Source organism: Balaenoptera ricei, chromosome 2 (genome assembly GCF_028023285.1).
Source record: "Balaenoptera ricei isolate mBalRic1 chromosome 2, mBalRic1.hap2, whole genome shotgun sequence".
Taxonomy (NCBI): Eukaryota; Metazoa; Chordata; class Mammalia; order Artiodactyla; family Balaenopteridae; genus Balaenoptera; species Balaenoptera ricei.
Window position 1 is genome coordinate 179,830,573 of NC_082640.1, and position 23,527 is coordinate 179,854,099.

The following is a 23,527-nucleotide window of genomic DNA, read 5'->3' on the forward strand; positions in this document are numbered from 1 at the left end:
AAATATTAACTGTTTCAGAAAACACCATTGGTGATTTGTTGTCCTTTCCTTTGTGTGTTAGTCATCTGCCGAGACTGCTCTTTTCCCCTTCTCCAAGTCATATAGGGTGCATACCTCCTTAACCTTTTCCTTTGGTATATCCTTGATTCTTTGTTTCTGTAATGTTTATTTTAAGCTTTTACTTTGCACTCATCTGTTGTTTAAAGATCTGAATCCCAGACCAAATTTGAGATTGTCACTGAGGATAGAGACTATCTTTGTAGTCTGATTTTAACATTGTCTTTCATACATACTTAGGATCCTAGTTCAGTAAATTTCAGCCTAATAATATACTTTCTGGGAAAAATAACTTAAATGAGGAAGAGGTGCTTTTAGGAAAATTGGATTGATGAAGTTTGATAGATAGCTTTGGTGCTTTACTAGTTTTCTAGAGCTGTAAGTCATGATTCACTTTGTATTTAATTTTCTAATCACAAAGTGTTACACTGAAAAATCCATTTTAAGGTTTTTATTTCAGTTCTTTAAAATAACATTTTGATTAGCATAAACTACAAAGCTAATAATCAAAAAGGTAATTATTGATTTAAATTGAACATTTGTTTGCTGTCCCTTGCTGTTGGAGAATGATTTTAGGGGGTGGTTTTAGCCTCTTTACTATCACAAACTTAATGGTGAATAGTAGAATTAGATGATTTTCAACTTTTGTATGACTTCATTAATATTTATCTTTAAAAGTACTTTAACAAAAGTACTTTAATGGAAACAAAATCCTAGAAGATGAAATTCTTCCACCAGTCAGTTCTGCTTGGTGTGTTTCTATGCATGTATAGACATAATACACAAATAATTTTTAAAGGTACAAGACTGTATGTTGTGAAAGATGTATAGAGGCTTATGATTATAGTCAGATGCCTGAGATCATATCCTGACCCAGTGAATAGAGTCGTTGGAATAGTCGGGAATAATGTAAAGTGCTTGCCACACTAACTGGAATATGTTGAGGTTTCAATAAATACTAGCTATTATCATAATTATATTCTTCAACTTTTTTCACCTGACATATTGTGGGCATGTTTCCATGCTACTACATGTGATAACCACCTCATTCTTTTTATATAGCATAGTATTAAGTTGTAAGAATGTACTGTAATTCGCCAGTCCTATATTATATTAATGGATATTTAGGTGGTTTCCGGTTTGTTGGTGCATTGTATACAGTGCTCCAGTGAACAACCTTGGGTATCTTTTGTATTATTCCTATAAGAAGGGTCAAATTTCCAGAATCTGTAGGGTCAAGAGAGGTATTTATTTACAAATACCAAGCATGCTCCCTCTATAAAGGATAATGCTGGGGTAGACATTGCTCATTTCAAGCTTACTGTTGCTGTACAGGATTTTGGGCCCGTATTTGGCCTGTCTTCTAAGCCATTGTATTCGTACCCCAGGAGCAGTAGAAATTTGTGCTTTAAAGTACACATTTAATATACTAAAAATGTGTCTAAAAATTAAAGAGGATATGTCTTCCAACATCAGGGCCTTCAGTTTGAGTCCTTGTGTCCTAGTGTTTCTGTAAGATAGATTGCTAGAGGTGAAGTTGCTAGACATAAGCTTTAAAAAAAATTTGATGAATATTGCCAGATTGCTTTTTAAAATGACATACCATGTTCACATCCTTTGTGATGGATAAGAGTGCTCATTTTCTTACACCATTGCCAACGTTGGAGGTTTATAATAAGTCTTTCATTTTTTACCAGATGTACATCAGCTTTGTTTTTCTCCAGTCTGACAGAAAAAGTGATCGTCTTAATGTGCTTCCTTGATTTGCAGTGAAACTTTTAAAAGTTGATTTAAGAACATATTAAGAATACAGGTTTCCCTCCCTATCCAAAAGTAGAGAGGTCCTGTGAAAGCTTTTGTAAGCCAAAACAGCATGAAATGAAGAAGCAACTACCTTATACACATCTTGCTAACAGATGCATAGAATAAATTGAGATAAAGCATTGCTGCTCACAGACACAGTTCCAGGCTATGGTAGCTTGATGCTGAGTATACGTATGTCCTGGGGAGGAAGCTTGTTAGTGTCGCTCTTGCTACTCGGGCCGCACGCTGCCTCTGAAACCGCTTGCAAAACAAACGAAGAGTGTTTTTGCTTTTTGCCTTTTTTTTGTAAAAGTGAAAATCCTCTTTGGATTTCATTCACTTAGTGAAAACAGGTACTAATATAGGTCTTTCATTTGAGTATTCCTTAACTTTCCTCACTGACTTGAAGTGGTCGTCAATATGATATACCCAAAGATTGATCATACTTTGACTATTTGAAGGTATGGCTACTAAACTATAGTTTACAAATCATAGGAACTTGCACTATTTGAGTTAGCTTTATAGTTACTGTAATCAAAGTGGTTCTTGATATTTCAGAGCCACATGTATTGGTTAAATTGGATGCCTAAACTTTTGAAACAAGTATCTGGCCGAAATAAGCAGCCTACAGTCATATGCCAATTTCACAAAAATGTTGCCATTTCTAAGTACCTAAATATTTATCCTAAGTAGAGTTAGGTCTTAGACAGCCTAGCATGAGGAAAGGATGGACCGACCTTTCTTTTGAGTATTGGTTTAAAAACTTTCCGTGTTTGGAAACTGGACTTTCATGTCATAAACATGTTATAGTATTTAAATTTCTAGTTTGCCATCCAAAGTAGAGAAGAGATATAATAAATTCTAAGGTAAATCCATAGAGTTACAACTTAACAAGAATCACATAACTAGTGGCAGAAGTGAAACCAGAGTGGTATAACTAGTAGAAATGAAATCAGGCCTGCTTTGTCTCTTTTCAGATTGCTTCCGGGTTGAGAGCAGTTTTTGTGGACAGAGTTTTGAATGCCATTACCAGAAGTCATGTGGGTTTTTAAGGAAGCTGTGTGTTAGGAAGGTAACACTTGGTAGCACTGTGAATGGTAGTCTGGCATAGCAGGGGAGTAGAAAGAGTGGGACCAAGATGCCAAGAGGCAGAACAAGTGTAGTTGGAATGGAATTGTTATATAGAATGTTGTTGAAATTAAAAATAATAATAATAAAAAAGGGAAGGTGGGTATATGTCCTGGGTAAGCTTTGCCTTGATGAAAATTATTTTAAATATTATAAAGAAAATGCCCTATGTTCTAAGAGAGAGAAGAATTCTGAAAATATTTAGTATTGTGCCCTCTTCGTTTCTCCCTCCTGACTCCCAAAAAAGTGGGGTGGGGGGAGGAGTGTTTGGCTGTCTTTTATAATTTTGGAGGGGGGCAAGATTCGTATATGTACTGTATGTATAGGTATTTATATCTTGCTCTGACCCAGAAAGGATTGAGACTTTTAAGAATGCTTTAGTCACATTTTAAAAGTAGCACGGTATTTGCATTAAAGGTGGATGACAAGGGAGAATAAGGATAGAGATATAAAACAGCAAGAAATTAGGGTACTAAAACAGTTCTTACAGAAGTACAGTGATTTTTGGATTTTTGTAGAGAACTTGCTGGATGGCCACCAGTTTTGCTCTAAGAATTCAGGCAGTAGCCTAAAGGTAAGTACAGCTATGTTCATGAGATGAAAATGAGCCAGTTACTCAGGAAAAGCACAACTGTTCTTGATATTTAAATTGAAAACCAGGAAGAAATTTCAGTGGATCACAAATACTGTGGCTCCGTATCTAGTTTTTTTTTTTTTTCATTGTTTTATATAATTGTAGAAGTTATTTTTAAAATAATGTCTGAAGAAAACTAAATACTGGTAAAAATGTCTCTAGAAAGTGATGGGCATGGGCAGGTGTCTCATGTGTTCAAGAATTTGAGGGAGAGCTTTGCATTCTTGGGATTGATAGCTAGCTGTCTGGTGTATAGTTCCAGGAGAAAGTCTGTAAAGCAGAATCCTTCACATTACCCAATATTGGAGTGTGTATATTTGTTTTGTTAGAAACAGAACAGCAGCAAAAAGATCCTTAACTTGTTTTATCACTCTACTTAATTTCTAATATTAAAAATTAAATGGAAAATTTTGACTTCTTCCATTTAAAGCTCAATCATAGCTAATATTTCTACATTTTGGACATTCAGAGCATCTGGCAGCCTAGAATTCCTAGTCTAGCCACTTAGCGTAAGAGTAAGCCATTTCTATTGGAGACACAGGTATCTTGTACCTTTCAAAACATGTATTTGTTTCTTTTATTTGGTTGTGATTTACTTAATATTTCTTTTCATATGTGTTTTTGAATTAGTATATGTTCTGTATGTAACTTGTTTTAGATATGTATACATACAGAGATATGTGATACATATGTTCTCTCTCTCTCTCTTTTTTTTTTTTTTTTAGTTGCGGCAGGCGGGATCGTTCCTTGCAGCTCACGGGCTTCTCTGTATTTGTGGCATGTGGGCTTATTAGTTGTGGCACGTGGGCTCAGTAGTTGCGGTGTGCAGGCTTAGTTGCCCTGAGGCATGTGGGATTTTAGTTCCCCCACCAGGGATCGAACTGGCGTCCCCTGCATTGCAAGACAGATTCTCAACCACTGGACCACCAGGAATGTCCCCCTATAATGTTCTTTTTTGAATTAGATGGGACAAGTAAATGTGGTTTTATATGATATGACTACATTTTGAATAAATAAACATTTACAACCAGAGTATGATTTGTTTCCCCATCAAAATGTTCATGTGGAAACTAATGTAGACATCAATTTTTTTTTTTTTTTTTTTTTTCAAATTGAAGTAGACAAACTTGGTGTGAATTTAGAAATCTGAGTCTAGGACTTCCCTGGTGGCACAGTGGTTAAGAATCCGCCTGCCAGGGCGGGGGACACGGGTTTGAGCCCTGGTCTGGGAAGATCCCACATGCCGTGGAGCAACTAAGCCCGTGCGCCACAACTACTGAGCCTGTGCTCTAGAACCCGTGAGCCACAACTACTGAGCCCTTGTGCCACAACTACTGAAGCCCGTGCGCCTAGAGCCCGTGCTCTGCAACAAGAGAAACCACCACAATGAGAAGCCCGTGCACCACAACGAAGAATAGACCCTGCTTACCGCAGCTGGAGAAAGCCCACGCACAGCAACAAAGACCCAGTGCAGCCAAAAATAAATAAATAAATTGATTAAAAAAAAAAAAAAGAAATCTGAGTCTATATCCAGTATTCTGGTAATACAGTTGAAGTAGACAAGGGTCTTTCCAAGCATTGATTTTTGTATGACAGTGAAGAACCTGAATATTTGAGAAAGAAAAAATGGGAATCTGCAGGAAAGCTTAACCCCACAGAGAATGGGCACTCATTTTGGTGATCATCCAAACTCAACTGGTAATGAATTTAGCCCCTTCAGAAAGGAAAAGAATGCAGATGTTTGCTCAAAACAAAACAATCCAATAGAGGTTTATTATTTTAAGGTAGGAAAATATGAATTCAATTTACACTTGAAAGCTCTCCTTGCATGAACCAAGTCTAGCTAGAAAGGATTTTACACTTGTTTTCATATCTGGCTCTACTTATGTTAAAATCATTTATAAAAAGTATTCATAATCCTGGGGTGGTCATGAAGGGCTATAGTTTACTTGGAGAAACTCATATGAAGCAATGAACAATGCAAGAAAATATAATTATACTAAGATATGTGTTAAGTGTATTTTTTTAAACTTAATACATAATTTATCTGGAATCTGGAGTCTATTAGAGCATGATGTGAAGAAATGGTTAGGCAGTTTTGAGGGCCACCTTTTTGGTGTCAGCTTTGTGGAACCTGATGATAACTATTTGCTGATTGATGAAAATATGTATTAACCAAGATGTTATGAATGCATTTACACTTAATGTTAATTTGTGTATTCTCATCATGGGAGATGCTACATAAATTTGAAAAATAGAACATTAAGATATTTAGTCTTTTGAGGTTGCTTGGTGCTCACGTGGATCCGCAGCTCTGAATTAACATCATAGCTGTGTATAGCTGTGCAATTTAAAGTAGTAGGAGGAAGTGATGAGACGTAAGTTAATTGCTGTAAGATAATAAATCTGACTCATATTTATTCAGCAAATGTTACTATAAAATCTGAATTAAAATTGAGACAATGTATAACTAGTTTAGGAAGCATTGATTAAATGCTATACAGCCTAGTGACTAATTAGTAACAAACACTATGGGCTTCCTGGCATTCTTAGGTTTTCTGTTGATATCAGAAGACAAAATATAAAACATAGTCCTGCAGTCATAGTATAAACCAGAACCCAGGGATAGGTAGTAAATTCATAATGGGACTTACCTGCCGTAGGATTCTGGCATCTTATTGCTTTAGTAGATTATTGCAGTTTAATTAAAAGTATATATATATATTTAGAACTTGAAAAAAAGTAGGTGTGTGTGTGTATAAATTATTTCTTAAGGAACAGAATTTGGGGCAGATAACTGATTCAGATGTTAGCGTCTTCCTTAGTCCTTACCTGGTTCTGCATGTTAGTTGACCAGCTAGTTTCTAGTTAATGATTGTGCTGCTTATCTTTAGAGTCCCTGTCCATCGATTTAAAAAGGGAGGAAAAAAACAAGAATTGGTTTCACCAAAAAATAATTGAGTCCGATTAATTTCCTAAAGCCTTTCTTTAGAGCGTGCCATACCTTTTCACCAGTTATATTAAAACCCTATTGGTTGTAAAAATCTGGAATTGCTCTTAAAACGGAAAAACTTGACTAGTCATTGTTGAAGTGTAAATCTCTTACCAAAAATTCTGTAACAAGCTTAGTGTGAATATAGTTCTTCCCCTCCAAGTTATGTTTATGTTATTTGCCTCATTATCTATGAGTTTTATTCATTGCAAGTCAGATGTGAAATTCCATTTGGGGAGTCTGTTGTATTGGTAGAATAGTGTTTTTATATCTATCCTCATCTCTTTAGAAGTAACAATTTGATAGATTTTGGCTCCTTTTCAAGAAGTAAGGAGTAAGTAAAATTTCTCAGAAGTCCACTATGTCCTAGATTGCATTTTCTCTAGCAATTTATTTTATCTGGATTCTTTTTTGATCTGGATTTTTTTTTTTGGTCTGCATTGGGTCTTTGTTGCTGCACGTGGGTTTTCTCTCGTTGTGGCGAGTGGGGGCTACTCTTCGTTGCGGTGCACGGGCTTCTCATTGCCGTGGCTTCCCTTGTTGCAGAGCACGGGCTCTAGGCACGTGGGCTTCAGTAGTTGTGGCGCACGGCCTTAATTGCTTCTCAGCATGTGGAATCTTCCCGGACCAGGGCTCGAACCTGTGTCCCCTGCATTGGTAGGCGGATTCTTAACCACCTCGCCACCAGGGAAGTCCCTGATCTGGATTCTTATTTATAGTTTATTTAGATATTTAGATAGTGACACAATTAAAATCCTTGGAGTGGGAGGAGAACTAATGTTTTCATCACTTAATTTTTGTGTTACTTTTTGTTTTAAAGCAAACAAAATGTATTGAAAGTTTTTTGGGGTATGGCAGGGAACCAACTATGTTTAGAAATGCATTTTACTAAAGCATTTTTTTCTAGTCATGCTGATTAGTTTTAAATTGTAGAAATTTTTTGACAGTAATTTTATCCAGTTCTGTTTGCAGTCCAGTTACAACGCAGGGATCACAGCAAACACAGCCGCCACAGAAGCACTATGGCATTACCTCTCCCATCAGCTTAGCAGCCCCCAAGGAGACTGACTGCCTGCTTACCCAGAAACTAATTGAGACTCTGAAGCCTTTTGGCGTTTTTGAAGAGGAAGAGGAACTGCAGCGCAGGTCAGTGTGTGTGGGGGGTGTGTGTGTGTATATCTTTTTTTTTTTTTGAATTTTATTTATTTTTTTATACAGCAGGTTCTTATTAGTTATTCATTTTATACATATTAGTGTATATGTATATCTTTTTTTAAGTTATAATTTTTTATTAACATAATAAACTAATTTTGAGGAACTCAGCAAGTTAGAATTATTCTCCCCAATATATGTCTGTTTCAAACAAGTGATAAGTAGAAAAAACTTTTCGTCTATATAAAGTTCTGTTCCCTTAATTTTGATTTGTGATACTTTTGGTTAGTATAGTACTATAGCATTGTCAGGAGAAAGGGGAATGCCTTGCTCAGCTAGAGGAATGCCTCACCCAGTGTAACAGTGCCTACATATAGCTAACTACTATAAACTTTCTTTCTGATAACTTAAAAACTGGTTAAAATTTAGGAAGCCATCTATTGAAAGCTTTTTCATTTTAATTAGTAGTGATCTAGAATAACAAACAACTTGATACTTGATTGATATTTGCTCTATCAACAGGATTTTAATTTTGGGAAAATTAAATAACCTGGTAAAAGAGTGGATACGAGAAATCAGTGAAATCAAGGTAAGGTGACTTAATTGTATAGGAAGTAATTTGCCAGCTGAACGCAGCAATTGTCTTATATAGCTATTTAGAGTCTTGAATGTGGAAATGTGTTTTAGACTGTTGACAGCAGAATTTGTATTTGGTATCTAGCTTTTTTTGGGTTTTTTTGGGGGGTTTTTTGGCCACGCCGCGCAGCATGTGGGATCTTAGTCCCCCAGCCAGGGATCAAACTCGAGTCCTCTGCATTGGGCAGAGTCTTAACCACTGGACCACCAGGAAACTCCCGGTACCTAGCTATTTTGAAAGCAGGAAAAACTGAACTGAATTCAGTGATTTTATAAATACTTTTGGTTGTAACACTTCAAAGCTCAGTAATTACTTACACGCTTCATAGAAATAATGTTTCCCGCAAAAGGTGCTTTAAAAATGTATTAAACACGGTTGTTACAGACAGATGAGTGTGCTTAATTTTGAGGCAAAGTAGTGAAATGTTTTTCATGTTATCAAGAAAAAAGTTGACTGGTTTTGAGTCTACCTTATATGCTGGACCACATTCACACACAGCACGAAATAAGTCAGGTTCTTTACAGATGGTGTTTTGATAGATGCTGGATTGTGTCTGTGCCATATTTGTGCCCACTCTTTTAAGAACAATGTAACATTGTCATTTGGATAGATTGTGGTTTGACAACTGATTTCAGTAAAACATTTGCTTCACTTAGGGAAAAAAAATGTATTAAACATGTTTATTAAGTATTTGAGAATCTCATTACCTTTTAAGGAATTCTGCAACAATGAGCATTTTTTAGGCCTTCAGATGTTAGACTCAAACTGAATTATCTATTTAGTTTTTTATAATAACATTCTTTGAGTTTCTAATAACTTTTTTTTAAAAATTAATTTATTTATTTTTGGCTGTGTTGGGTCTTCGTTTCTGTACGAGGGCTTCCTCTAGTTGCGGCAAGCGGGGGCCACTCTTCATCGCTGTGCGCGGGCCTTTCACTGTCGCGGCCTCTCTTGTTGTGGAGCACAGGCTCCAGACGCGCAGGCTCAGTAATTGTGGCTCACGGGCCTAGTTGCTCTGCGGCACGTGGGATCTTCCCAGACCAGGGCTCGAACCCATGTCCCCTGCATTGGCAGGCGGATTCTCAACTGCTGCACCACCAGGGAAGCCCTCTAATAACTTTTTAAAAGAAAATCATACAACTGTTGAATCCATGAATAGGCTTCTGGTAAAGGAAATGTAGTTTTTGTGTTTTTTTAAAAATTTTATTTTATTTATTTTTTTATACAGGAGGTTCTTATTAGTTATGTATTTTATACTTATTAGTGTATGTATGTCAATCCCAATTTCCCCATTCACCGCCCCGCCCCCCGCCCCCCCAACCGCCCCAGCCACTTTCTCCCCTTGGTGTCCATATGTTTGTTCTCTGGAAATGTATTCGTAAAGTTGTGTTTAGAAGCCAGTTTTAAAAAACTCTGTAAATAGTGGTCATTTTTCCAGGGTAGTATAAAATGCGTATTTAGTCTGTAGTACAGCTGAAAAATTGATGGTAAGAGAACCAAAGGTAGAAGAAAACCTGAGAGAAGATATCAAGGTAGAAGAAAAGTAAGTTAAAGTCTTCTGGCTTTAGTCAAATTTATAATATTGTTTTCTTAAAGCAGTGTATATATATTTCAAAGCAACTGATTAAAACTTTAGCAACCAGAATATTCTAAACTGGGGACTCCATGTATACTACATGTTTGTCATTGATAGAGTTTTGATAAAAATGATGTTTTGAAAAGAATTTCTTTTTGAGCTGAGCAAAGGATGTCCAGGTTTAAGTATTTTTACTCATTTATTGAACTTAGTGATTCTTTAATCTTGTATAGGAAACACAGCTTTGTTTTTAATGGCTTTTTCTTAGACATTTAAGTTGAAAACTGTTGTAAGGCCAGAACTTAGATTTATTTAATGTGAAACAAGAGTACTATCTCATTGATAGTTTTGTTTCAGTAATTGAGTGCCTAGTTAGTTTCTTTAACCGGTAATTCTATTTTTAAAAATTAATTAATTAATTAATTGGCTGTGTTGGGTCTTCGTTGCTGTGTGTGGGTTTTCTGTAGTTGCGGCGAGCGGGGGCTACTCTTCGTTGCGGTGTGTGGGCTTCTCATTGCGGTGGCTTCTCTTGTTGTGGAACACGGGCTCTAGACGTGCAGGCTTCAGCAGTCGTGGCTTGCGGACTCTAGAGTGCAGGCTCAGTAGTTGTGGCGCACGGGCTTAGTTGCTCCGCGGCACGTGGAATCTTCCCGGACCAGGACTTGAACCCGTGTCCCCTGCGTTGTCAAGAGGATTCTTAACCTCTGCGCCACCAGGGAAGCCCTAACTGGTAACTCTTGATACACTTCTTCCTGCTGGTTTTCTTGAGGGTAAGAAAAATTGTTTGGATTAATGAAATTAATGCTCATTCCTAATCAAATTTGCCTGTGTCCTTTTCTCTGTAGCCTAACTCTGTAGGTAGTAAATTGGTTAGAGAATGGGACTTTAGGGGTTAGGCTTTACAAGTTTGATCTTTTGTATCTGTTTTTCTAGGGAGAATTTCTTCCTCAGCTGCTTGGTTTTAAGACCTGATACAGGATGTCTTGATGTTGACACTATTGATATTTTGGGACCACGTAGTTCTTTCATTTCTGGCCACACTGCGCGGCTTGTGGGATCTTAAGTTCCCCGACCAGGGAATTGAACCCACGTCCTCGGCAGTGAAAGTGTGGAGTCCTAACCACTGGACCACCAGGGAATTCCTCACATATTTCTTTTTTAGGGACTGTCCTGGAAGATGTTAAGCAGCACCCTTCCAACTAGATGCTGCCTGTCTGCTCTCCCCAGATTGTGACAACCAAAAATATCTCCAGTTAAATCAGTAGCAAACCACTGATTTTTTTTTTTGGTGGCATGTGGAATCTTAGTTCCCTGACCAGGGATTGAACCTGCGCCCCCTACAGTGGAAGCATGGAATCTTAACCACTGGACCACCAGGGAAGTCCCGAGAACCACTGGTTTTTGATGTATAGTTACAATTAATTTATAATATTTTGGGGAAAATTTATATAAAATATGAATTTTACTTAAGTTGTTTGATTTGTTTGCCATCTAATATCCTGAGACTTAAAAAAGATTTGCAATTGAAAAGTTCTTCTGTGATGTTAATTAAGAAATCTTAATTTCTGGGTTACAACTGTAATAGCTATAAACATACTAATGTCTAATACAGTAGCCACCAGCCACACTTGGCTATTTCAGTTTAAATTAACTAGAATTAAACATTCTACTCCTCAGCCACCCTAGCTGCATTTCAGGTGAAAGTGAAACATAGCTAGTGCCTACTGCATTGGACACTTCTCCTGGAGGGTGCCTATCCGAGAGGTTTGTGTTTTACTAGAGGTGTCCACAGGACGTTGTTCTCAGGTAGTTTCTTTCTACCTTCCTTTGTAGGCATATTTCTGCACACATCTTGCTGGCTTAATTTAAATAACCAAGCCAACTGTACAAGTGGTTTTTAAAATATCTAAACATAGGAAGAGATGGTGGTGTCTACTTTTAAAAAATGTAATACTACACATTTAGATTGCCTGTTTTCTATAAGTGATGATTAAGTGTGCCCTTAAAAAACAAGGGAATCCCCTGAGCCTTTTACAATTTATTTTTAGGGTTGTTGGAGTATGAAGTAACAATTTATGTCACTTTGGGAGGGTGGTGGGGAAGAGTGGTCTCTTTTATGTTCTCCTACTGAGTAAGACTTTACTGAGGAATTAGAAAGTAAAGAGAAACATTGATCTAGCACACATTAAGATTTGGTTGTTTTTTTTTTTTTTTTTGTGGACAGACATTATCCTTAACACCAAGGGCGGTTAAGTATTCTCCATAGTACTTTATAGTCGTACCAGGGTCAGGAAGATGATTTTTTTTTTTTAATTTTATTTACTTATTTGTTTACTTTTGGCTGTGTTGGGTCTCCGTTTCTGTGGGAGGGCTTTCTCCAGTTGCGGCGAGCGGGGGCCACTCTTCATTGCGGTGCGCGGGCCTCTCACTATCACGGCCTCTCTTGTTGCGGGGCACAGGCTCCGGACGCACAGGCTCAGTAGTTGTGGCTCACGGGCCCAGCTGCTCCGCGGCATGTGGGATCTTCCCAGACCAGGGCTCGAACCCGTGTCCCCTGGATTGGCAGGCAGATTCTCAACCACTGCGCCACCAGGGAAGCCCCCAGGAAGATGATTTTTAAGTGCTTTCCTTTCTCCTCATTCCTGGTGTTTCTACTCTAAGAAATCATCAATAAGTTTAGTTCTGCTCAAAATCATCCCACTATAAAGCCTACTAAACTATTAAACGTAGCCTTATTGGCCTTAAAGTCACTTTTGATGCAGTAAAATTATAGTCTGATGTACTGTGGCATGTTTGGTATAATCATTGAATATGATCTTTTAAGCAATCAGAATGTGTTTTTGTTATATTCTAACATTCATGATTTATGCAGCACCTTATCATGAATAAAATTCCTGATTCTAACATTGCTTCTGTGGAATCACATGATCTCCTTTACCACAGTCTTTATAGCAGTTTCCAAAAATGTGGCAAAATTCTAACACTAATTGAAAGTTGAAAATTGCTTAAATTTCAAGTTAGGTTGATCTGTGAAGGCCTGGTATTTTGTAGAGCTTATAGTTTGTTTACCCTCTATATAAATTTGCATAGAAATCTTACTTGGGTTTGGTTTTTTTTTGTTTAAATGTACAGTGTTATTTGAAATAGTTACCTTTGTGCTCCACTGGCAAAATAACTATTTTTTGTTTGCTTCAACAGAATCTTCCACAATCTGTAATTGAAAATGTTGGTGGAAAAATATTTACATTTGGATCTTATAGATTAGGAGTACATACAAAAGGTAAATATTGTTTTAATTATCTTGAGAAGGAATACTTTTTAATTTTTTAAAAATTATAATGACACATCCATCTCAGTTACTTGCAGTGTATTATACAGCTTAGGTTTGCATGGAAGAGAGTACTTCAGGGAGCCTAAATTTGGTAAGAAGAAAGATGTAAAATGATACCTTTCATACCTGTACCCTCCAATGCAGTATTAAGGAAAATAAAAAATTCAGTTTCTCAGTAGTAGTAGCCACATTTTCATTGTTAAATAATCACATATGGTTAGTGGCTACCATACTGGAAAGTGCGCATGAAGTACACTTTTCCCATTGGGGAGTTACTTTGGACAGTGCTGCTCTGTATATCATTTCCTCTACCTGAAGAATATCAGAAGAAAATGATATTAAAATAATGATATCTTCTTCTGGAAATCAGAAGAAAAATGAATTAAAGCTTGAAAAAAATCTGTATTATAGTCGTGAAATAGTTAAGGAAAAAACAAACCAAAAAAAATGTGTATCTGCAACACAGTAACAATCACTAATAATACTTTCTTAGTTACATTTGTAGTTTTTTTTCCCCTGTGTAAATAAATATACAATAAGAATGTTATCATGGCAGAGAACATTATCGAACTCTTTCTTTTTTACTGAGCATAGTTAGTAAGCTTTTGGTCTTCATAATCTTATTTATTCTTATGTAACAAATAGGAGTCTGAGACTTGAAAACGCAATACAGCTTGAATAGTTGCTCCCAGCCGTCTCCTGGCAGAGCTAGGATTCTAACTCTGGCAGTCCGAGGCTGTACTCTTCAACCATTAGCCACTAGCCTCTGTTAAAAGTATCTGCCAGTCTCGGGTTCTCTCTGTTGTGGCATTATTCCTTCTCCACATCTCCCACTACTCTGTGCCGGAAGTAGTACATTTGCTTTTGATGTGTCCTGTGAACTGTATGCCCTTCTCCCCCTTCATGAATATGCCAGATAAGTAGCCTTCAGAGTTAGTGCCTCAGGTATTGAGTCTTTTAGGAAAATGATTATGTTGACCAGATTCCGTATTGATCTCTTCCTTTTATGATCCCAGTTATTGATTTTAATCATCTTTTTTGTGCTCTCCCTATGTACTCAGTGCTGGCCTCCTATCAAGCACTAAATTAATAACAACTGTTCTTACCATGGTCTGCCTCTGGATCCTTGCCATTGGTCCTTCTTGAAGTGCATAGGTCCCATTTAGGTGCAGGTAGGAGCCTGGAAACACCAGTCACAATGTATAGATGATAACTGTATTTTTTTGTTTCACTAATGAACATGGCTATGACTAACGACACCAAGATGTTGGGTGTATTCTTGCATAATTGCCTCTCTTACCATAAGAGTTCCTATCTGAGTCACCTTTCTTTGACTCCCAGTTCACCTGGGCCACTACAAATAGAAAATGCTGCAGGAAAAAATATTTCCCATCAATTAGGGTCATGTTTTTCTTATACTGACTGGTAATTTTTTTTTTAAGGAGAGGGGTGCATTTTTAGAGGCTCATCAGTGTAACGTTAACAGGTTTTCAACATCAAATACTGCCATGGTAAGATGCAAAATAATTTTCTTGTAATAGTAACCAGTGGTTGATGGGCTTAATTTTTTTTTTAGGTGCCGATATTGATGCGTTGTGTGTTGCACCAAGACATGTTGATCGAAGTGACTTTTTCACCTCGTTCTATGATAAGTTGAAATTACAGGAAGAAGTAAAAGATTTAAGAGTGCGTAAATGTTCAGAGTGAAAGGGGAGGAGTTATAAAAATCAGTTTAGTCAATTGAGTGAGTTTTATGGTATAGCCATTAATTTATTGAACTCTTGCAATTTGCCAGACCCTTTTAAGCTTAATGTGTATGCTTGCGTTTTATTCTTTACAGTAGTGTAAAATCATAAATCTGTAATCTCATGTACAGAGTAGGAAATGAGGCAAACAAAATAAATATTAAGCAACTTGGCCACCATCACATATCCGAGTGGCAGAGATCAAGAATTTGAACCTAGGCTTGTGCGACTTAGGATTCTCGAGTCTTAAAGCTGTTTACTGAGAACCTAGTCTCTGTCAGGCATTGTGGTAAATTATGTTTAAACAATGTCAGTACCGCATTCATTTAAGAGCACTAAAGCTAGTGTAGCCCTAATGTATACTTTCAGAGACACTGATTTTTAAATTTTCCCACAGGCTGTTGAAGAGGCATTTGTACCAGTTATCAAACTGTGTTTTGATGGGATAGAGGTAAGGTTCAAATAAACAGTTCTTACTGTGTGTTATTTTGATAGGTGTAGGTTAAAAACTTGATTTATTTCAAAGGTTTATAATTGGTGAGTTGGTATGATATTAATACGAATTAAGTTTCTTTTGAAATGGAAGTGACAGCCTACTCTTTGTAGTCTCTTTTAAAAAAGAGCCTAGTGAAACCAGGAGTTAAAATATAGACAGAAATGTACTGACTGTGAAATGGCTGCTACAGAACAGTTTAATTGATAGTTTTTCCATATGCAGATTTTATATGCTTTTAGTCTCATTAAGGTAATATAACTATATTTTTGCAAGTAGAACTTTGGCTTCATTTAAATTAAATATTTAAGAGTTGAGAGAAAATTGTGACCTGATGTCATGTATGCTGAAATATTTTCTGATAGGGAAGGATATATGAGCTCAGATTCTTTTTTTTAATAAATTTATTTATTTATTTATTTGTTTTTATTTTTGGCTGCATTGGGTCTTTGTTGCTGCGCGCGGGCTTTCTCTCGTTGCGGCGAGCAGGGGCTACTCTTCGTTGCGGTGCGGTGGCTTCTCTTGTTGCGGAGCACGGGCTCCAGGCATGCAGGCTTCAGTAGTTGTGGCATACGGGCTCAGTAGTTGCAGCACGCGAGCTCAGTAGTTGTGGCGCATGGGCTTAGTTGCTCCACAGCGTGTGGGATCTTCCCGGACGAGGGCTTGAACCCGTGTCCCCTGCATTGGCAGGCGGATTCTTTTTTTTTTTTTTTTTTGGCAGGCGGATTCTTAACCACTGTGCCACCAGGGAAGCTCTGAGCTCAGATTCTTGAGATGATGTGCAGTTCTCTTTGATGTTTTCAATGTGTGTAATGAAAGTAGTTGCAACAAAGCTGACCCTGAAGCAACTTTAGTTATTTATGTTACTTCTGCCATACATACTGGTACTGGAAAGTCACTCATAGTAATAATGGCGGTTATAAAATTTCAGAAATGGAAGAATAATACTTCATTGTTCTGTAAAAAAAAGTGGTTTCTATAATTGCTGCATAAGGTGCCCAACTCTATCTTCTATGAAATATGACTAATCTTAATAAGTAGACATAAGATGTTAGATTCAGTAAAGGATTATTATCAAGTTCAGGCAGCTTTGATTTACTCAGTGTGTAAATACATATAAAACAACCATAATGTAGGTGATGCCTTGTTTTCCCAAAAAGAACATTACCAACAAAGGGGAGATTTTTTGGGGTGGAGAACCAACTCAATTGTGTAAACTTTTCAAGATGGAGATAAAAGTCAAATGGTTACTAGAAATATTTAATGTGCTTGTTATTACTGAGTTGCTTTTTGAGTTACTTTTTTTTTTTTTTCTGTGAGCATATAGTCTTTATTTCTGTCTAAATTAGGGGAGATACTGGATTTTGGAATGTGTATCATTGGAAAATTTAGGCTATACCACAGGTACTTATTTGTGTAAATGTACAGTTTTTTCCTATCTCGTAGGTGCATGTTTAAATGATTTTTCACAGCAAGCTCTTAAAATACTGATTTTTTTTTTAACATCTTTATTGGAGTATAATTGCTTTACAATGGTGTGTTAGTTTCTGCTGTATAACACAGTGAATCAGCTATACATATACATATATCCCGGTATCTCCTCCCTCTTGTGTCTCCCTCTCACCCTCCCTACCCCACCCCTCTAGGTGGTCACAAAGCACCCAGCTGATCTCCCTGTGCTATGCGGCTCCTTCCCACTAGATACCTGTTTTACATTTGGTAGTGTATATATGTCCATGCCACTCTTTCACTTCGTCTCAGCTTACCCTTCTCTCTCCAGGTGTCCTCAAGTCCATTCTCTACGTCTGTGTCTTTGTTCCTGTCCTGCCCCTAGGTTCTTCAGAACCTTTTTGTTTTTTTCCATATATATGTGTTAGCATATGGTGTTTTTCTTTTTCTGACTTACTTCACTCTGTATGACAGACTCTAGGTCCATCCACCTTGCTACAGATAACTCAATTTCATTTCTTTTTATGGCTGAGTAATATTCCATTGTACATATGTGCCATATCTTCTTTATCCATTCATCCGTTGATGGACACTTAGGTTGCTTCCATGTCCTGGCTATTGTAAATAGTGCTGCAGTGAACATTGTGGTACATGACTCTTTTTGAAGTATGGTTTTCTCAGGGTATATGCCCAGTAGTGGGATTGCTGGGTCGTATGGTAGTTCTATTTTTAGTTTTTGAAGGAACCTCCATACTGTTCTCCATAGTGGCTGTATCAATTTACATTCCCACCAACAGTGCAAGAGTGTTCCCTTTCCTCCACACCCTCTCCAGTATTTATTGTTTGTAGATTTTTTGTTGATGGCCATTCTGACCGGTGTGAGGTGATACCTCAATGTAGTTTTGATTTGCATTTCTCTAATGATTAGTGATCTGTATATCTTCTTTGGAGAAATGTCTGTTTAGGTCTTCTGCCCATTTTTGGATTGGGTTGTTTGTTTTTTTGATATTGAGCTGCATGAGCTGCTTGTATATTCTGGAGATTAATCCTTTGTCAGTTGCTTCATTTGCAAATATTTTCTCCCATTCTGAGGGTTGTCTTTTCGTCTTATTTATGGTTTCCTTTGCTGTGCAAAAGCTTTTATGTCTCATTAGGTCCCATTTGTTTATTTTCGTTTTTATTTCCATTTCTCTAGGAGGTGGGTCAAAAAGGATCTTGCTGTGATTTATGTCATAGAGTGTTCTGCCTATGTTTTCCTCTAAGAGTTTGATAGTTTCTGGCCTTACATTTAGGTCTTTAATCCACTTTGAGTTTATTTTTGTGTATGGTGTTAGGGAGTGTTCTAATTTCATTGTTTTACATGTAGCTGTACAGTTTTTTTGGTATTGAGCTGCATGAGCTGCTTGTATATTTTATTTATATTTTATTAATCCTTTGTCCGTTGCTTCATTTGCAAATATAAAATACTGATCTTTAAAGTGATCTTATAAAAGGCTTGTTTCTCTAGCAGCATTCAAAGTTTGGAACCATGAAATCATACCCTGAGGAATAATTACCAAATCTGTGCCAAATTTCTTTTGCCCCCAACCTTTCCTTGAAAAAAAGGAAGAAAACAATTTTGTCAGTTGCATTCTATGAGTCTTCAAAATTAACCAGTTTTTGTTTTGTTTTTATTTAGTCAAAGCTAAGTTGGAGAAAGAGACTGGAATATTATAGATACATAAGTTCTTAAATATAAGAAGTTCCCTTTTTACTGACAGGTGTATTTGGGCTACATATAACCATATTGGCCTTATATTTGGGCACCTTTTAGGATATAATTAATTCACAGTTCATATAGGTGGAGAACTAAACAGTTTTAAGTAATCCAGTATATCTGCATTTAGCAAACTTAGTAAATTAAACTTAGTATGATTAAAATGACAAGTAGCTATTTATACAAGTTCTGTTTAGTATTACCATGTTTTAACATCTGGTTAAAATACCTGTGGTAAGAATTTTGTTTGAACTTTTGGAGGGGTTGTCATGTTAACAGTTGATGAGAAGATCCTGGTTTTAAGGAGTATTAAGTGCTTTCTTTTTTAAAGAAATGCCTTAAAAATAGGCAGACATGGAATGTTTTGTTTTGTTTTTGTTTTAGATTGATATTTTGTTTGCAAGATTAGCACTGCAGACTATTCCAGAAGACTTGGACTTAAGAGATGACAGTCTGCTTAAAAATTTAGATATAAGATGCATAAGAAGTCTTAACGGTATGTAAAAACTTACTTCCTTTTGCATAGTAGCAGTTTTGGTCAAATTTGAAATAGTTTTTAACTCAAGCTTCATAATGAAGCTTTTAATGGCCGTATTGTTTATCCATAGTGAGTCAAATAAAATGAACTTTTTACTTAATAGTTAGACTGCAGTGGAGCGTTTAGTAATTTGTTACAGCATTGGCATCTTGCATTATTATTTCTTCCTGGGATGTTTAAATACTGTCTGATGTTTGTACTCTATTGCTAGTGGTTCAGGTTTCACCTTGTAACTCTTATTAATTTTGATCCTGATAACCTTTGTAACATTTTCAACTATTGTGCTTTTAAAAGGGTTACATTAGAGCACTTATTTTAGCATTGTTTTGTTAATATGCTCTTGAAGAACAGTTCTTGGAAACTTAAATGGATCAAGCCCTATTCACTATCTCTGAACTGGAAGACATTTTAATTATGGGTTGAAAGTTTGAAATAAAGCAGATTACAGTTCAGATTATTTGGTTTTAGGGTAGTGTTTGTGATAGGAGATAAAAGTTTTATATTTTTTATTTGCCTGTTTATTAACATTACTGATTTTACAAAGTAAATTTTTATTTAATTTGATGTTAGTCTCAAAATTTAAAAGAAATATTATCATTAAACTTTTGATGATTTAATGTTCTGTTTTTTTTGTTTTGTTTTTTTTTTTTACTCCTATTAATCAGGTTGCAGGGTGACCGATGAAATTTTACATCTAGTACCAAACATTGACAACTTCAGGTTAACCCTGAGAGCTATCAAACTGTGGGCCAAACGTGAGTTCAGAATTTGTTGGCTAGCTTATTAAAAATGTTTAAGCTTTTGTTCAACACTAACTTTTCTTTTTGCTTTTCCCTTATCAACAGGCCACAACATCTATTCCAATATATTAGGTTTCCTCGGTGGTGTTTCCTGGGCTATGCTAGTAGCAAGAACTTGCCAGCTTTATCCAAATGCAATAGCATCAACTCTTGTACATAAATTTTTCTTGGTATTTTCTAAATGGTATGTGTTTAGATTATATTAAAATAAAATTGATTGTAGACACTGAAGTTTAGTCTTATTTCTATGGCATTTCTGCAGCTGGTCTCAGATTCGAATTTTAGTTCATGATGTAGCAGTATAGGTAGCCTTGGGGAGATCATGTTGTGTATAAAATGGCAAACCTAAATTCCATTCCTTTTTCCCTAGCTTTCCCAGGATAGCAAGGCAGGTGCTGTTTGTACTTCCATGCGTAAACTTACTCTCTAAATAAACTGAATTTTAGCTATAATGTCTGCTAAAATCCAATGAGTTGATAGGTGTGGATATCAGTTACTTCGGATAAAACTTATATATACCACCTCTTTTAATTTACTCTTTGAATTCTTCTAGATCTATAGGCCATTAGTTTCCTGTGGTTGTTTTTTGCTTTTAGCTGCCCATTTATCTTTGGTAGAATGTTACGGATGTAAATGTATATAAAGCTTTTAAGGATAACTGTAAGTGCTTGAAAAGCAATTGAGCATCCCTTTGAGATTAGTCATTAACCCAGGAGAGATTTTTTTTTTAATGCTCTCCTTCATTTCAGCCTGGTCACATTTGTCAACCATTATTTCTTTTAAGTAAGATAAAAGATTGCTATTTCACATTAGTTGCTTTGGCCCAAAAGGTTAGAGTTCTTGGTTTTTAATCAGCTTGATCTGAAAGATTTGTCTTCCCTATGTGTGCCAACCTCTGTACCTCCTCCCTCTGAAAAAAGAGTTTTAGTTATTTTATAAAAATTAGAGTTCTTGGAGACAATTTATAATTTAGAACTGTGCCACACTTTTCAATACACATTCTGTAATTATGGATCTGATAGCACTTAGTTATATATAACCAGGTTTGATGAGAAAAATGTCAGAATTTCTCTTAATGCTACACATACATGGCAAATAATATTTTTAAGAAGCTAACCTTGATACTAAAGATGGCAAATGTTTTCCAGTTTTTAATCTCTTCTATAAAGGACTGAAGTAGCTAACTCACAAAACATATCTTGAAAACAGTGTGTTCACATCATTACACATATTCACGTTAATAACCTTTGTCATGAGATAGAGAAAAATTTTCCTAATCAATTTTTATAATTATTCATACTCATTTGCCTATAATGAATTAAAGACAGGATCTTTGTCTTTTCAAGGGAGATTTTATCCTGTTCAAGTTTGAGGTGAACACATCAGATGTCTCGGAATAGTACTTTTAAATTTGAATAGCGTGATATATCAGTTCTTCTCTGCGAGGCAGAGAAGATATATGACTTCAGTCTGAGAAAGCTATCAAATGGTTTAAGTTACTTTCATAGAGGAAATGTAATTCAAGTAGTCTAACGTCGACAGAAAGGAATAAAGGAATAAAAGATTATATATACCAAGAGTGCAAAATGAATGAAGAAGGATCACATTCACAAATGCTGTATGTTTAACAAAATACGTGTAGATGGTAATATCCAATAGTCTTATCAAGTGCTACAATCTTTTTAAACAGGGAATGGCCAAATCCAGTCCTATTGAAACAGCCTGAAGAATGCAATCTTAATTTGCCTGTATGGGACCCAAGGGTTAGTGTATTATTTTTTCCCCTACAAATTCACACTGTGCAATAACAAGTAAAAATCATCTGCATAAACTTCAGGGAGACTTCCCATCCTGTTACGTATGAGTGGACATGTTCGTATTACACTTTCTTTTTAATCTCAACTATAATTTTCCTCTGATGTGAGAAGCATAATTATGTACCCTGTAAACTACATTTAATTGTACATAGTTTATAATATCAAGAACACTAACATTTTAATTTATTCTATATAGAACTACCTTGTAAGTCAAAGTTGTGTGGGCATTTGTGCTTAAAAGAAAAAATAAAAGGATACTAAAAATCCCTGTATTTTTTTTTGTTTGATCTAAATATTCTGTTAAAATTGGGTTATTGTAGGAAAACTGTTGCTTAATGTTTAACCGTGGCAGATAACTTCTGAGCAATATCACTTTAATTACTATGATGTAATTGTAAAAATTGGTTTGGATAATTCAGATTACAAAAGCATGGTTGGGCTGAAGAGGAGCTTCCATTCTGCTTCTTTGGAAGTTACGACCTTTACTGCTTACTCAGTTTAAATGTTTAACATGCACTTTATTAATTGATAAAAGAAATTTAGGTTTGAATAAGGCTTTCTAGGTTTATAAAATTCTGTTTTTCTACATTAATTTGCTATTTTATTACAACATCAAAAATATTGTCAGTTTTAAGCTTTGTTAATGACATCAAGCTGTGAATTTTTAAGTTTTCCGAACCTCAAGACATTTAATTTTGGAGGAATGTGAATTTACAATTTCCTCTGTGGAAATATGCCACTTTTATCATTAGTATACAGATTAAAATTAATAGTTATTAAATCATTTCATTATCTCTTAAAATGATACCAACATGGATAAAGTAGTTTTACCATGTGTTAATAAGCTTCTACTCCTGATAAATTAAGGGTATATTAAAAACTAAGTTTAAAATTCATTTTACATAGACCATACTATGACATTTCTCAAAAGTGTAATTGTGTGTACATCCCTATTTTTGTTGTAGAAAAAAGAAAAACTAAACATCAGTAGATGCCCAACTAGAACCTTTTTCTGCTTGACAGGCACACCATTTCTAGTAAGATCGCCAAAACAGTCATGCCCAAATGATTGAAACAAAACATTAGACCAAATCGCAGATTCTGTAAAGAATTCCTTTAAAACAGTGTCTCTTTACATGGTTTTTCTTTCTCAACTCCAGCTATGAAATGAAATAAAATTTAATCATTGGTTCAGTTTAACAAGGGGTAAAAAGTCCAAGTATCTGTTGCATATGTACTTGAAGAAACTGATTGGCTGTTGTTGTATGTAGGTAAACCCCAGTGATAGGTACCATCTTATGCCTATAATTACACCAGCATACCCACAACAGAACTCCACGTACAATGTGTCCGTTTCAACACGGATGGTCATGGTTGAGGAGTTTAAACAAGGTAAGTGTTCATCCTTATGCTCTCCTTTATACACGAAGGATTTACATACCATTGTACACCCCGTAGTCGGGTATTCAATTAAATTGGAGAAAGCATTCACCGAAGTGGATTTTGGTGTTTATTTATTGATTACAGATTATATTTGAGAATTAACTTGAAAAACTCAGTTTAATTTCTTTTAAGCAATTTAGTTTTGATTGTATATTGGAAGATTAACCAAAATTTAA

The 23,527-nt window shown here is 35.9% G+C and overlaps 1 protein-coding gene across 5 annotated transcripts in view; it reads left to right on the top strand.

The window, feature by feature from the left end:
- Positions 1–23,527, top strand: part of PAPOLA (poly(A) polymerase alpha) — a 56,638-nt gene that overhangs the window by 7,036 nt on the left and 26,075 nt on the right. For 3 of the 5 annotated variants that reach the window (XM_059914961.1, XM_059914963.1, XM_059914964.1), the window contains exons 2-11: positions 7,575–7,760; positions 8,289–8,355; positions 13,178–13,259; positions 14,887–14,996; positions 15,453–15,506; positions 19,138–19,249; positions 19,957–20,046; positions 20,137–20,275; positions 21,782–21,854; positions 23,180–23,300. In XM_059914961.1, the coding sequence (XP_059770944.1) occupies positions 7,575–7,760; positions 8,289–8,355; positions 13,178–13,259; positions 14,887–14,996; positions 15,453–15,506; positions 19,138–19,249; positions 19,957–20,046; positions 20,137–20,275; positions 21,782–21,854; positions 23,180–23,300 (1,034 nt within the window). Of the gene's footprint in view, positions 1–7,574; positions 7,761–8,288; positions 8,356–13,177; positions 13,260–14,752; positions 14,822–14,886; positions 14,997–15,452; positions 15,507–19,137; positions 19,250–19,956; positions 20,047–20,136; positions 20,276–21,781; positions 21,855–23,179; positions 23,301–23,527 lie in introns of those variants that run through there. The other 2 variants (XM_059914962.1, XM_059914965.1) reach the window with 2 other exon arrangements.